The following is a 13,148-nucleotide window of genomic DNA, read 5'->3' on the forward strand; positions in this document are numbered from 1 at the left end:
CTGGAGAACGGTGATCGGTGCCCGGACCGATTCCGTGTCCAAGCGCCACAGTCCGTCGTAAAGCACGTGCGGGCGGACGCGATTGCCTCAGACTCAGCTTGACCTGGACCCTCATCATCTTTCGACGGAGACGTGAACTCTTGGTTCCCGCGCGCCCAAATGCGATGCGCGCCTCCCCAATGACTTCCCCCGAACCCCCCGTCCCCACCCAGCCCTTCGCGTCCCTCCTGGGCACCAAGGGCGCGCTCCGCATCCGCCACCACATCTCCTCCGCGCGCCCCCACATCGTGCTCAAGCGCGTCATCATCTCAGAGGATGGCTCGGATGAGGAGGAAGACGCGAACTCCTCTGTCGTATACTTCAGTTTCTTTGCAGCGAAGCGCATTGAGGTGAAGCCGGGGAAGGAGCTACTATTCGCTGTCGACACAGACGACAAGGAATTCAAGGATAGGGTGCTTATGATTCAGGGATCCCTTGCTTCAGAGCCCCCCTCGGAAGCTGAGGAACCTGTAGAGGCTGCACCGCCAGCAGAAGAGGAAGAGGAACCCGTCGCGTTACCGCCGAAGCTGCGGCGAACATGGCTACGACCGCCCGAAGAGCAAGTTATTCCCCCAAGTACGTTATGCTTATATTCACCATATCTACCCCTCTTATACTTGTAATAGTCCCACCAAGTCCTGAGTATGCCACTGCGAGCGTACAGACCGAGACCACCGCGCGCGATGCTGCTGTGCAGGCGCTTCCTACTACTTCTTGCCGATCCACGCAAGCGCAGCCCTCGTGCGCTGATCAACTCGTTCAGGCGCAGCCCTCATGGACTGATCAACCTGTCCAGGTGCAGCCTTCGCGCGCTCATCAGCTCGTTCAGGCCGTGCCTCGGATGGCCTCTGCATCTTCGCAAGCCACCGAACCTGTCGTCCCGCCCCGAGTAACGAGTTCGTCGGGTATGCAGACGGATGCGCCCGTCGAACCTCCAAGTACGGTCAAGGAGGCAGACATCTCTTACTCTCGTCCAGTCGAGCCCATGACCCCGATATCCTCGCAGCGCGATCAGGAAGAGGAGCAGGATGAGGTTCGAACACGCTCACCAATGGTTACTAAGGTCTCACTAACAAGCTTTTACGCAGGTCCGCAGCCTTTCGACGATGGACGAGAGTGACGACGAGGACGCTGCACCCATGCGCGGGGACGAGGGCGCTCCTCCACTGCGCGAGCGCAGCCTTTCTGCGATGGACGTCGATAGCGACGATGAGGAGCGGTTGAAAGAAATCGAAAGCCGCGCGGCTTCGCCTTCGGCTTCCGTACGAGGTTCCTCTTCCGTACCCGGACTATCGACATCGTCCACGGTGACAGAAGTGCGCCCTACGCCCTCACCCGTGCCTTCGATGGCTAGAAGGACCGAGACGCCGGGCGACGCAAAGGACTTCTTCGCGACGCCCTCTACGCTTCCTGCGCCAAGTACAATTGCTACGTCAAGTGCGACCGCTGTGCCATTTCCATCCGCTCCGCCATGTCCGACCGAGCAGCCCAAGGAGTACGAGACGATCCACGTGTCGCGTGCCCCGCAGCGCAAGCGGCCTGCAATACCAAACCCCTTTGTCTCTGGGGGCTTCCTCAGTTCTTTCGACGCTCTAAAGCCAGCGCAGGTTGCTGATTCTCCAGGACCCTCATCGACTGTGTTGGTGCGTGCCAATGTCCCTTGTGGGAGGCCTTTAGAATTAACACATAATGTCGTCTAGGGCGTCAAGCGTTCCTACACCGGCGAGACGAAGTCGACGCCGCCGCCCCAAGCATCGAAACGACCTCCGACTCAGCCCCGTATACTCTCCCCTCTTGTCAACGGCTCCGCGCGGTCTACCTCCGCCCTCTCTGCGGCCGATGCTATCACCCCCTCTCACCAATCACACGCGGGTATCTTACCACCCTCCGCACCCTCCTCTGTAAAGCCAGAGCGCAATTCTCCCGATCTTCCTCGGCATGCTTCACCTTCTCGTCCGCCTGCCGCATTGACAAATAAGCGCTCGCCAAGTACACTACAGCAGCCACCACCGCTACCGCCCTCTCATGCACCTCCTCCCCCTCCGCCTTCCCAAGCTCCTCCACCCCCGCCGACGGGCATCTCAGCACCGCCACCTCCACCTACCTCGGCGCCTCCTCTTCCGCCTGCTTCGGCACCTCCGCCTCCTCCATCGTCAGCGCCTCCGCCCCCGCCTTCTTTGAGCGAGGCCAACAGGCTGCCGTCGCTGCCCAACAACAGGTGGAAGCGCATTCGCCTGGACGAGCATACGACTTCGCCCTCGCCAGCGCTGCCGCTGCCGCCTTCGGGTCAGGCGCAGCACCAGCCCATCGGGGAGTTCAAGCAGGGGCAAGCCTCGCCTGGTATTCTTGACGCTCATGCGCATCCTATAGCCTGTGAGTATTCTCGATTTTCCATTGAGTAGGGAAGGCAAGGCTAAATACTACAGTACCCCGCCCCACGCAACGAGCCCCTCCCGCGCCGGCTGCGCAGAACGGCCATTGGACGAATCCGCTGGAAAGACGGCCATCGGTGCCGGCGGTTGCGAATCCGCCACCTCCGCCCGTTGCCCAGCCTCCGCCTCCACCTCCGACTACCCAGGCTCCTCCGCCTCCGACTTACCAAGCCCCTCCGCCACCTACTAACCAGCCTCCTACGCTTTTGCCGGTGTTATCTATCCCAGCTGCTAGTAAGTTACCTCCTATATCTTGCCTGGGTCGTATGCTCATCTTCTCCAGCCCCCATGCGCCATGCCCTGCCCGCCAAACCTACACCTGCCGTCTATACCCCTACCTCGGCCTCAGCCCCCCAACCACCCCGCAAACCCAGCGGCGCCCAACGTCGTTCCGGTAAACGCAACAAGAACCGCCTAAGGGAGAACGGGTCGTTCAATGGCGGCGCCGACGATCGATACCCAGACGGCGACGCAATCAACAACTGGCCAAGACGCGACTCGATGCAGACGCAGGGTGGGCCGTTGCCGAATCACGGGGGGCCGTCGAACGGCGATGACGCGTACTCGCCCTCGGACCCGTATTTCCCGCCGCTGGCGCAGGGGAGTGACTGCTATCGGCCTGGGTCCAACGGGAATGGGTCCTATTTCCCACCGTTGGCGCCAGGGAGCGACTCGTATCGCCCGGGCGAGCAGCGACACAGTCAAGACGGGCCGTTCCCCTCAATGGCGTCGGGGAGCGATTGCTATAGGCCCGCCTCCTACGATGGCTTCAGGCCAGGATCTCACGACGGTGGATTGCCCCCGGTCTCGGGCGACTGCTACCGGCCTTCGCAGAATGACTGGAGGTCGCGGCCTGATGAGTTCGGTCGGGACCCGCGAGGCGCTGAGAGAGACAGAGAACGAGAGCGAGAACGAGAGAGGGAGGACGACCGGTACTCGGATACCAGTAGTCGGTCGTCGTCACCTGCGCATGGGGACACTACTATTGCGCACTCACCATTGCCTGACTACCTTGCTCTGCGGAAGATGCACCGGCCTGACAATTTCAGGTGGCCTCTGGTCGACGGATACCAGGTCGCGCAGCTAACAGATGACATGGGCCGGCCAATGCCCATCGAGCGAATCGTCATTGGCGCGAGTGGGAAATTCGTCGCTGCGCTCAGTAAGGATTATTCTTCCGCAAGTCACCTGGACTTGGACGCTCACTATTTTCTCAGCCCTCGACAACCGCATCCGCGTCTGCGCGACATCGACCCGGAAGGAAGTCAGCAAGCTAGGCCACTCGAAGCATGTCGCCGATTTTGGCTTCCTGGACAATAGTGAGGTCATATATGCTCTGCACGACGATGGCCATGTCAAGTGGGAGAAGGTATGTTTGTCTGAGCTCAAGATTAGTGTTCTGGCGCTCACCGTGCAAGACGAAGAAAAGGGACAACGACAGGTGGAAGCGGGCGGCCATCCATGGTACGGATTTCGGGCAGCATCCAGCGTCGGCGGTGTGGCAGGGACGCATTGCGATATCGGAGAGAAATGGCAATGTGAGGTTCTGGGTTCTGAAAAAGTACAACGGTGAGCTCGGCGCTGATCGGGATATGGGCACCCACATAATTGAGACCTCTGGACACAGGCCGCTGGCACGAACCGCAAAAGCTCTTCAACCAGCCCAGGATCACTGTGATGAAGTTCGCGGAGAATGGCGAGGCACTGGTTGGCGGGACTAGCGACGGTCTTCTGTGCGTCGCTGCTGACTTCTATCATACCTTATCTTATGCTAAGCGCCGACATCTCCCAGGTGGCACTTCGGCATGACCAGCGGCACCTTGCGCACGCTGCACGTCTTCGAGCAGGCAATGTGAGTACGCCGTGCCGCGCGGGCGGCTTGTGCTCACGTGATGATCCCTCTCACCCAGCACGTCCATCGACATCGATCAGGTTCAGGGAAGCGGGCGCGCGCTCGTCAGCCTCGCGAACGGGCACGCGGTGCTGTACGACCTGCGGCCCGGTGCGGCGGGCGTCGAGCGGGTGTACGCGCCTGAAGGACGGCCGGCAGCGCCATCTTTCGGCGCGCTCTTCGCGGCAGGGGGCAAGGCCGTCGTGCACGGCACCGCGCGGGGCTGCGTCCTGGTGTGGGATACGGCGAAGGCGCAGGTGGTTTACGGGATGAATAATAGTGAAGGTGCGTTTTTGGTTGTCCACTCATGGTGTCGAAGGGTGGCAGTCGATTGACCGGGATTTACGTTCGCAGACGACCCGATTACTTGCGCGGCGGTGAGTGGGCGGCGAGGAACGATGCCCGAAGTGCCCGGTATGCTGATACCGGTCTTACAGGCTTTCGAAGGCGACGGGGAGAAGCCGGGATTTATTGTTACCGGGTCGAAAGGCGGCCAACTCGTTTGGTGGGCGCAGCCGAGTTGTGAGTGGTTCCTGAACAGCGTTTTGTGGTTTTGAGCTAACTGGAGTGCAGCCTCGAAACGACGTGCGGAGTGATGATAGCAAGGCGTCGACGTCGTGCAATATGGCTTGTATGCTTTTCTTGCGTATTATATGCGCTTTTTTGTACTGTATACATATGCAGCTTCTTGGCGATTCTAACCGCGTTTATGCGCACAACATGCAGAAGACATTTGCAGACCTTGAGTTTGATAGTACGTGCAATGCGAAGGTGCAGCACGATCAGTATCTTTCCTAGCCCTCTCCGTACGTTCTAAAGAATCTCTTTGCGCGCTTTAACGCGCCGGAGGTAAGCAGTTCATGAACCTGCTGCAATTGCAATTCAATATCCTCCTCCAGCCCTGCTTCTTATTCGACCTTCGCTCCAAATCACTGAAGGGAGCCGTAGCACGCAATATTGTACCACTGAACGGGCGTCTCTGTTCGCCCCCCTTCACCAAAGTAGTGCAGCGCATGAGTTGACTTGGTCATCATCTGGGCGCAGGAAGGACAGCAATATTGTTCAAAGGGCTACAATCAATACTCAGCTCACATACTTCGGCGTCAACTTTATAAGTCCAGGAAGTACCGAGTTTGCGTCTCCATGCCCATGATTAGATTGGCAGCATGCCATGTGCTGTACTGGTAACCTTGGCATTATGGGGTGCTCTTGCCAGTCCTGATCACCTTGAATTTTCTGCCTCCGTGAGTTGGTCCTGCAAAATTGCACGTGGCGTTGTGGGAAAGAGGCGCGCTCACGCGCCCGCGAAGCGGGATGCTAGAAAGGAAGGCGCGCATCGCCGCGCGTGCTGGTTGGGGTCGAGTGAGACAACTGTCCCATCGGGCTGAGATGAAGATGAGCTGGGAAGGACGACCAACAGAGTCTTCACCGCCAGCTGTGGGTCCAGGAGCGGGATACTCGGTTTGTTTATCCGGAAGTTAGCGCATCAAATTAAATTAGACGTAAATTTGCGCATGTTTGGCATTTGCCACGGTGTGCGTGCATAGATCCAGACGTTGGCGACGACCAAACTCGTTTCAAGACCGTCGGCGACAGCGCTCTCCATCTCTCCGTTCACGACTCCGCTGCTCCTCCACGTACGTTGGCGTTGCGCTCGCCGTCGTTCCCGCCGACTTCGAGCCTCGTGTTGACGACGAGCACCCTATCAGGTTTTCTAGAGACCAGTCTCTCGACGACCGCGAACGCTGCACGAGCCGGCCGCCCTCTCCCTGCCTTCTACCTCTCCATCTGCGCTGCACCCGCGCTTTACCGGTCAGTGCCCAGCTTCCCCGCCCTTCGTCGTCCTTGAGGCCCGCACGCCTCCCGCACCAAACACATGCATGCACCTCCGCTCTACGATCCCTGATGGCGTTAATGATGTTCGCCTGCTGACCCTCACTTGTCACAGAGCGTTGCCACTTGTCCCGACCCTAGTCCATTGAACGATGCAGACCATCAAGTGTGTAGTTGTTGGAGACGGTGCGGTTGGAAAGGTGCGCTGCCCGCGACCGGCCCATGCTTCGCGACTGACAAGCCCGGTTGCTCTTGTGAACAGACGTGCCTGTTGATCTCCTATACGACCAACAAGTTCCCGAGCGAGTATGTGCCCACCGTATGTGCTCGCTCGCTTCCACCTCCTAGCCGTTCGCGAGCCCAACTATCCCTCAGGTCTTCGACAATTATGCCGTGACCGTCATGATCGGCGAGGACCCCTATACACTGGGTCTGTTTGATACTGCTGGTGTGTCGCCTTGGCCATGTCTGCTATCCTTCAGACTGACTTTGACTAGGCCAGGAGGATTACGATCGACTCCGGCCGTTGTCGTACCCGCAGACGGACGTGTTTCTTGTGTGCTTTAGTGTAACATCTCCAGCCTCCTTCGAGAACGTAAAGGAGAAATGGTTCCCGGAGGTTCGCCACCACTGTCCGGGCGTGCCCTGCCTCATCGTCGGCACGCAAATCGACTTGAGGGACGACTCGCAGGTGATCGAGAAGCTGGCGCGGCAAAAGCAGAGACCGGTCACGAGCGACCAAGGCGAGCGGCTCGCTCGGGAACTTGGCGCGGTCAAGTACGTCGAGTGCTCAGCACTCACGCAGAAGGGATTGAAGAACGTGTTTGATGAGGTGAGTGTGCGGTCGCCGCCGCAGCCGTGCCTGGCTAACGCGTGTTCCGCAGGCCATCGTCGCCGCGCTGGAGCCACCCGTGGTGAAGAAGAAGGGGCCGAAATGTGTCATCCTCTGAGCTGCTGCAGCGCCCGCCCTCGTGTCTTCACGGTCTTCCTTACGAGTAACATCATGCCCACGTCCTGCTCCATATCTTCTACCGCCACGCTCGCGTATATCTTCCTACTCTACCGCCAGCCACCCATTGCTCTCTTCCTGCCTCTCTTACAGACAGATTTTAAATCTATATCTTCGGAATCAAGCCTACTACTAAGCTAAAGCTATATTCTTGAGGTTGCTTATGTCTTTTTTCCACACTTTTTTTCCGAGGTGCTCAGTCCTCGATCAACCTTCCCTTGGTCATCGGTGTCCTTCAGTCCCTCCTTCGTGCGCGCCTCTTCGTTTTCTTCTGTTTCTGTGGGTCCTGGTTGATAGGGTGGTCTGGCGGAGTGAAGATAATATTGTGATACCCGGGCAAAGCACCAATCTACATAGACGTTCGCAGCCCTCGAGCTCGGTAGACGTGTGGCATTGAGTTTCCTGGTGTCCTTGTTTGCCCGGTTCGTTCTTTCGCTAGGCGGCAGTGGCTGCAACTTCTTGGCTTCGAACAGGGTTCGCGAGCGCTTAACGATATGGACATAGGAGGCCTGAGGCCTAGGCGTTGGGAATCTACAAAGTGTACTGGTACAGATAGACGATACGTATACAAACACGGGATACAAAGTCAAAGAAAGGGAAGTAGATAGTCACATCGACTTCGTACTACAGAGGACATGGACGTGAACGACGTTGCGAAGCCGTCGTGGAGTCGTGCGCCGTAAGGGGCCTATAAAGAGTCGACAGTCCTGCGAAAATTATGAGCTCGGGGTCTTGCTTCTCGACGAGCAGGAATTCCATGGCAGGGAGTATGGTCACCCCTCTGTCATGGCAAGATACTGCAGAAGAGGAAGACATAAAAGAAGATGATGCTCTGCACGTTGGGTGCGGTGGAAGAAGGGCTCACCCTGTTAGGCGCCGCAGCATGCCCGCGTCGACATGGCACGCTCACGCGTGGGCCCGACGCCAGCCGGACGGCTTCGGAATCCATTCCTCGGCGCGCGCCCTAGGATAGGCGAGTCGTTAGCGAGGTGCGTGGTGGAGGAGAAGGTGATGAGGATGATAGGTCAAGGCAAGGCTCGGGACCAGGGCGGTTGCGGGGGATTGTGAGGGTACCAGTGGTGGAGCGCAGGACGATGAGCGAAGGATGTACTCACCAGTGTGAGGGCGCCGCGGGCGGGTCACGCCGCACGGGCGTCGCGTCGCCGCGCTTCAGCTTGAATTGCTTGAGCGGGGCGCCGCTGACGGTGGCGGCGAGGAAGACCGCGAAGAAGAGAACGACGAGAGCGCGAGGATACATCACGGCTTGTAAGGGTGCGGGAGGTAGGCTGGCGTCGTCGTTGCCTTGACCTGCTGCAGCTGTAGCGTCCTCAACGAAAAGACGGGAAGGGGCTACACTGAAGCCCCCACCAAGCGGCAGGCCCGCTTATATACCCGCCGCCACAGCACCAATTCCATTACCAGGATAGCCATGACACTGATACGCGCGGCGAGATGGGCCCTTACGAAGGCGCTCGAAAGCGCGCTTACGGCGCGCCCGCGATAGAACAGGCCTACGAGGACCACATCACCCGCTAGAGGGGGCCTGCTAGCGAGTGTATGGGCTGTCCGGGTGGAGTGTGCGAAGGGTGTGTGCAGCCGGGATTGGCAAATCGACGGCGGCGGGCGATAGGGCGGGCTGGGCTGCGACGGTACGATGCGCTGCCCGACCGTCGGCGCGGTGGGGCAGAGCGCTTGGCTTGGCGGACGGGTGGTGATACGGGCTATACTGGGGCAGAGGTTATGCGCGGGGTAAGCGGTTGGGTGGTTGGGTTAGTGGGGGGACGAGGACCTGCAATGAATCGGGGAAGAAGAATAGGAGGAAGGCAGGGGCAGGGCAGGTCGGAGAAATACCTATATAGACTTGCTAATTGGCAGCCACCGAGGTCAACCTGAAGAAGTTCGCCTGCCAGTCCTGACGAGACCGCAGAAAGGGCTCGAGGCCCCTTCCAAGCGCATGGTCTGCTTCCCTGCGCATGGAGTCACGAGAGAGCCCTTGAGCGATTCCGCTAAGACCGAAAGTTGATACCAAGAAGCATCAAACGAGGTAGATGGACGTCGGGCTGGCCATACCAAAAGCGACGCGGATTGGTGCGGCGCAGCTGCATAGCGCTTGTCTCGGTATTGATACGACAAGGTCGACACATGTAAGTGTACGAGGGAGCTATAACGGTGTATCTTGAACCCTTCGTCTGAGTTCAGCGTGCTAGGACTTTGACTTGCAGAAGATTCGGGAGAGCTAGGGATAAAGGCTGACCACCAGACTGACATTGCGATATATGGGGCGACATTTCAGGCAAACAAGTGACGAAGACCAAACGGATGAGGTGCTGACAGACTCAGTTGATTTGTTCGAGGGCGGGGAAGTTGAACAAAGGGAAAACGTGGCCATCATTTTCGTGTCCCTCTCGGTAAATTTGCTTACGTCATGACCCATTGAACGACTCTTCGTCCCGTCCGCCATGTCTGGACGACCACAAGATGACAGAAACCAAGAGGCGACGGTCTACTTAGTGCGTCTTCAGAGACATAGCACAAAACAAATACTAACTTCGCTGCAGGGAAACCTGGACGAACGCGTTACAGACGCGATAGTCTGGGAGCTTATGCTGCAAGCGGGCCCAGTAGGTGTGTTGCGCGTTCCCCTGCTCCACTTCTCCCTTCCTACTCCTCTTTACCCTCACTTTGTCACACACTCTCGAACAAGACACTCAAACGCGTTTCCAGTGAATGTTCATCTCCCCAAAGACCGAATCTCGATGAGCCACCAGGGCTACGGCTTCTGCGAGTTCCTAACGGAGGAGGATGCGGAATATGCCTGTAAGATCATGAATCAAATCAAGCTCTGGGGAAAGCCCATCCGTGTTAACAAGGTCCGTGCAGAACTCCCATCCCCCTACGCGCCTCGAGCAGGGGTACACGAGAAAGAAGCTGACGCGCTGCGCTACCCCAGGCCTCTTCGGACAAGAAGCAATTGGACGTCGGTGCGAACCTGTTCATCGGCAACCTCGACGAAAATGTGGACGAGCGACTGCTGTACGACACGTTCAGCGCGTTCGGCATGATGGCGACCACGGCGAAGGTGCGCGATCGGCTCTTTACCCCCTCACCTACCTCCCTCACATTCTTCCCCCATACTAGGTCGCCCGCGACCCCGGCACCGGCACCTCCAAGGGCTACGGTTTTGTCTCCTTCACCGACTTTGAGGCCTCGGACGCCGCGATCGAGGCCATGAACGGCCAGTTCCTCATGAACAAGGCCATCACCGTCCAGTACGCCTTCAAGAAGGACGGCAAGGGCGAGCGGCACGGCACGAGTGCGGAGCGTCTCCTGGCAGCACAAGCGCGGAAGAACAACGCGCTGCCCATGGGCGCGCGCCCGCCGCCAGGTGCAATGGGCTTCAACGGGCCGTACCAGGGCCAGTTTGCAGGCGCGCTCGCGGCGCCGCCGCCCCCACCCCCACCTGGGTTCGCCCCGCAGCAGATCATGCCGCCGATGGGGATGGGGATGCCGATGGGCATGCCCCCGCCAGGGATGGCGCCGCCTGGTATGGCGCCGCCAGGGATGCCACCTGGAATGGCACCGCCGGGCATGGGCCCGCCTGGGATGATGCCCCCGGGGATGATGCCGCCACCACCCCCGCCAAATATGCCTGTGTATGGTGGATTTGCGCCCCCGCCCCCGCCGGGCTTTGGCGGCCAGATCCCGCAGATGGGGCCTCCGATACACTACCAGTAGGGGGTGGTTTGCTACCGGCAGGGGCGATTGGACCGGGGCGGTTGATTGCGAGTGTATGCGCCGTATGTGCTATTCTGTTTCCATTCTTGTCTTTGACAATGGCATGTCATTGGGCGACAATAGGCAGCGCTCGCGGGATGAATTGTCCGACGTCCGGAACCTTGTCTACTTGGTGCAACGCGTCTGTATGGTTTTTGAACTTGGTGCATGAACGTCTCTGTGGCTTATGAACGTGGGATGACTGCTCTTCATGTCGGGCGCTGACTGTTCTCAATGTCGGGAGCTGACGCGATGCGCAAGGCGGACCGCGGGGCGAACCAATGTATGAGCCGCGGAGGCAGCCATCTTGCGGGAGGGCATTGTTGACAGATAAGGGTTCTCAGAGCGCGGTGGATTGGGCCTGCAGTGTTCGGTGTATCGTCGGAGGGGGTGCTCTAGCTACATGAGAAAACCGGAGCGTGCTGGCCTGCCAAGAGGGCATGCGCTCGTTGCTACTTTCGCTCCCATACTTCCCTGTTCGAACTGGCGCTTTGTTCTGTGCTCCGAGGGTCGTAAACCAAGTTGGGACACTTATTCTGGGTGCTATCGCCTCGAATGCCTCCCGAGGGTCGGGCTGATTGAGAACAATTCTGGTGTCTTCTTACCTATCGCTATGTAAATGTCGACGCTGAGGGTAGTGAGCGAACAAACAAAGCCTTTGTTTGTTCGCATCGACGACGCGTGGCTCGGTTCGTAGGGCCGGTTCGCCGGGACTGGCGCGCCGCGCGCTGCCATCCTTCCCCGCCATCACCGTCCTTCGTCGCCGTCGTCGCCGCCGCCACCGCCATCATGTCGACAAGACATTCCTTAGACTACGCGTCCCTCGAAAGCAACAACAAGTTCGTAGTACTGAATATATGCGCAGGATATATGCCTGAACTCGCCCCAGATGGAGGAACCTCCCCTCGCCACCGGGCTTCTCCAAGTCAACCTCAGTGCGTCGCAGTATCTTGCTCGCAAGTGCATATACTCACTTTCTCGACACCTCCTCAGACCAAGGGCCCCTCGAAGCCCGCCGCCTCCCTCCCTCTCTCCCGTTATGACGAGCTGAAGGAGAAGCGCGCGTGGGACTTTGCCATCGCGCCTGCGAAGAGCCTGCCCATGCAGGCGTTCATGCTCTACATGTCCGGCGGCGGCATCCAGATCTGGAACCTCGGCATCGTGTTCATGCTCATGCTGGGCCCTCTGCAGGCGCTGGCGAAGATCAATCAGGGTGCGTCCATTGCTCTGCGCTTAGTACGGCGCGTGGTGGAGTTTTCGCTAACCTGTGACGCACAGCTTTCGCACCCTTCGCGCCCTCCACGGCGACGGATACGAAGGCAACATCGACTTTGCTGTTGCAGAAGCTGGCTTACCTCGCGTGCAACCTGCTCACGATCGGCGTCGGGCTGTGGAAGTGCAGGTCCATGGGATTGTTGCCCGCGGGGACGGCGGACTGGTTGCCATACGAGACCAGGGGACAGGTGAGGCGTACTTCCTGTTAATCTCTACCCGTTCCTACCAATCTACTTCCTGCAACCCCCCCTTTCCATACGACTTTCTCCCACCCAAATCCAGCTCTTCGCATCCGCATCCTGCCTCCCCCTCTTCCTCCTCCCCTCTCCTCTCCTCTTGCATCATGTACCATCCGGTCCTAGAACCCTTCATCTTGTCGATGCCAAGCATCGGCCGGCACTGTAACGCCCTCGTTCTGACGCCATTCCCCTCGCAGGCCCCGGAGATCTCACTATTTTGAGTGTACACTAGCCAGATATGCGATTACATCTATTTGGAGGGTATGCTTGGCGGTGACCGTCTACACAACCCGAGCGACGAAACTTGCATCAGGACTTCAATTATGGATTCTAGTCAAACGCTCTTGGTCGAGTCCAAAGGCCTACAGTCTGAAGGAGGCCGTCCCGCCTCGTACTTGCCCTGAAGTTCAGCAACGCCGCCTTGGGCATTATCGTCGAACTCCTGTGGGAGATCACTATCTGCTACGACTACGACAAAGTTGGATAGCAAGTCTTGGCCGCCGTTCTGTTGCAACATCTCTCTTCCCCTCAACCATCGGCACCACTCAAGCATCGCATATCGAGGTCATGCTCCGGGTATCAAGGCGCGGGTACTATCATCCAGGTCGCACTCATACTACGATGACCAGCTTCATACAACGGCGGCGCTCATATCA

The 13,148-nt window shown here is 58.7% G+C and overlaps 7 protein-coding genes across 7 annotated transcripts; 6 read left to right on the forward strand and 1 right to left on the reverse strand.

Annotated features, from left to right (window-relative positions):
* The first annotated feature begins 323 nt into the window (after positions 1 to 323).
* Positions 324 to 1,302, forward strand: SCHCODRAFT_02604481 (uncharacterized protein). The gene is made up of 3 exons (XM_050344111.1): positions 324 to 615; positions 666 to 1,037; positions 1,088 to 1,302. Exons 1-3 carry the CDS (start codon positions 459 to 461, stop codon positions 1,099 to 1,101), a joined length of 543 nt encoding a protein of 180 aa, XP_050202647.1. The 5' UTR covers positions 324 to 458; the 3' UTR covers positions 1,102 to 1,302.
* Positions 1,146 to 2,869, forward strand: SCHCODRAFT_02481678 (uncharacterized protein; the record flags this gene model as incomplete). The annotated part of the gene is made up of 3 exons (XM_050342801.1): positions 1,146 to 1,682; positions 1,740 to 2,412; positions 2,466 to 2,869. 3 exons carry the CDS (start codon positions 1,146 to 1,148, stop codon positions 2,867 to 2,869), a joined length of 1,614 nt encoding a protein of 537 aa, XP_050202648.1.
* Positions 2,870 to 3,414: 545 nt separating this feature from the next.
* On the forward strand, positions 3,415 to 5,100 carry SCHCODRAFT_02604484 (WD40 repeat-like protein). The gene is made up of 9 exons (XM_003036213.2): positions 3,415 to 3,633; positions 3,689 to 3,840; positions 3,890 to 4,040; positions 4,099 to 4,204; positions 4,264 to 4,323; positions 4,382 to 4,647; positions 4,717 to 4,739; positions 4,800 to 4,884; positions 4,936 to 5,100. Exons 1-9 carry the CDS (start codon positions 3,567 to 3,569, stop codon positions 4,956 to 4,958), a joined length of 933 nt encoding a protein of 310 aa, XP_003036259.2. The 5' UTR covers positions 3,415 to 3,566; the 3' UTR covers positions 4,959 to 5,100.
* A 782-nt stretch (positions 5,101 to 5,882) lies between these two features.
* Positions 5,883 to 7,578, forward strand: SCHCODRAFT_02604486 (small GTPase Cdc42). The gene is made up of 7 exons (XM_003036212.2): positions 5,883 to 5,999; positions 6,072 to 6,174; positions 6,311 to 6,395; positions 6,458 to 6,514; positions 6,571 to 6,643; positions 6,693 to 7,027; positions 7,080 to 7,578. The coding sequence occupies exons 3-7, from the start codon at positions 6,348 to 6,350 to the stop codon at positions 7,143 to 7,145; spliced, it is 579 nt and encodes a 192-aa protein (XP_003036258.1). The 5' UTR covers positions 5,883 to 5,999; positions 6,072 to 6,174; positions 6,311 to 6,347; the 3' UTR covers positions 7,146 to 7,578.
* A 106-nt stretch (positions 7,579 to 7,684) lies between these two features.
* SCHCODRAFT_02604492 (uncharacterized protein) lies at positions 7,685 to 8,477 on the reverse strand. The gene is made up of 3 exons (XM_003035402.2): positions 8,320 to 8,477; positions 8,070 to 8,168; positions 7,685 to 7,911 (listed from the first exon to the last, which is right to left on the reverse strand). Exons 1-2 carry the CDS (start codon positions 8,460 to 8,462, stop codon positions 8,111 to 8,113), a joined length of 201 nt encoding a protein of 66 aa, XP_003035448.1. The 5' UTR covers positions 8,463 to 8,477; the 3' UTR covers positions 7,685 to 7,911; positions 8,070 to 8,110.
* A 918-nt stretch (positions 8,478 to 9,395) lies between these two features.
* Positions 9,396 to 10,945, forward strand: SCHCODRAFT_02005580 (uncharacterized protein). Its single transcript, XM_003036211.2, has 5 exons — positions 9,396 to 9,714; positions 9,763 to 9,829; positions 9,929 to 10,074; positions 10,155 to 10,283; positions 10,343 to 10,945. The coding sequence occupies exons 1-5, from the start codon at positions 9,664 to 9,666 to the stop codon at positions 10,937 to 10,939; spliced, it is 990 nt and encodes a 329-aa protein (XP_003036257.1). The 5' UTR covers positions 9,396 to 9,663; the 3' UTR covers positions 10,940 to 10,945.
* A 759-nt stretch (positions 10,946 to 11,704) lies between these two features.
* Positions 11,705 to 12,824, forward strand: SCHCODRAFT_02604503 (DUF1077-domain-containing protein). Its single transcript, XM_003036210.2, has 5 exons — positions 11,705 to 11,817; positions 11,868 to 11,913; positions 11,972 to 12,191; positions 12,257 to 12,441; positions 12,690 to 12,824. The coding sequence occupies exons 1-5, from the start codon at positions 11,768 to 11,770 to the stop codon at positions 12,711 to 12,713; spliced, it is 525 nt and encodes a 174-aa protein (XP_003036256.2). The 5' UTR covers positions 11,705 to 11,767; the 3' UTR covers positions 12,714 to 12,824.
* The last annotated feature ends 324 nt before the right edge of the window (positions 12,825 to 13,148 follow it).

This window comes from Schizophyllum commune (assembly GCF_000143185.2).
Source record: "Schizophyllum commune H4-8 unplaced genomic scaffold SCHCOscaffold_1, whole genome shotgun sequence".
In the NCBI taxonomy this organism is placed as follows: Eukaryota; Fungi; Basidiomycota; class Agaricomycetes; order Agaricales; family Schizophyllaceae; genus Schizophyllum; species Schizophyllum commune.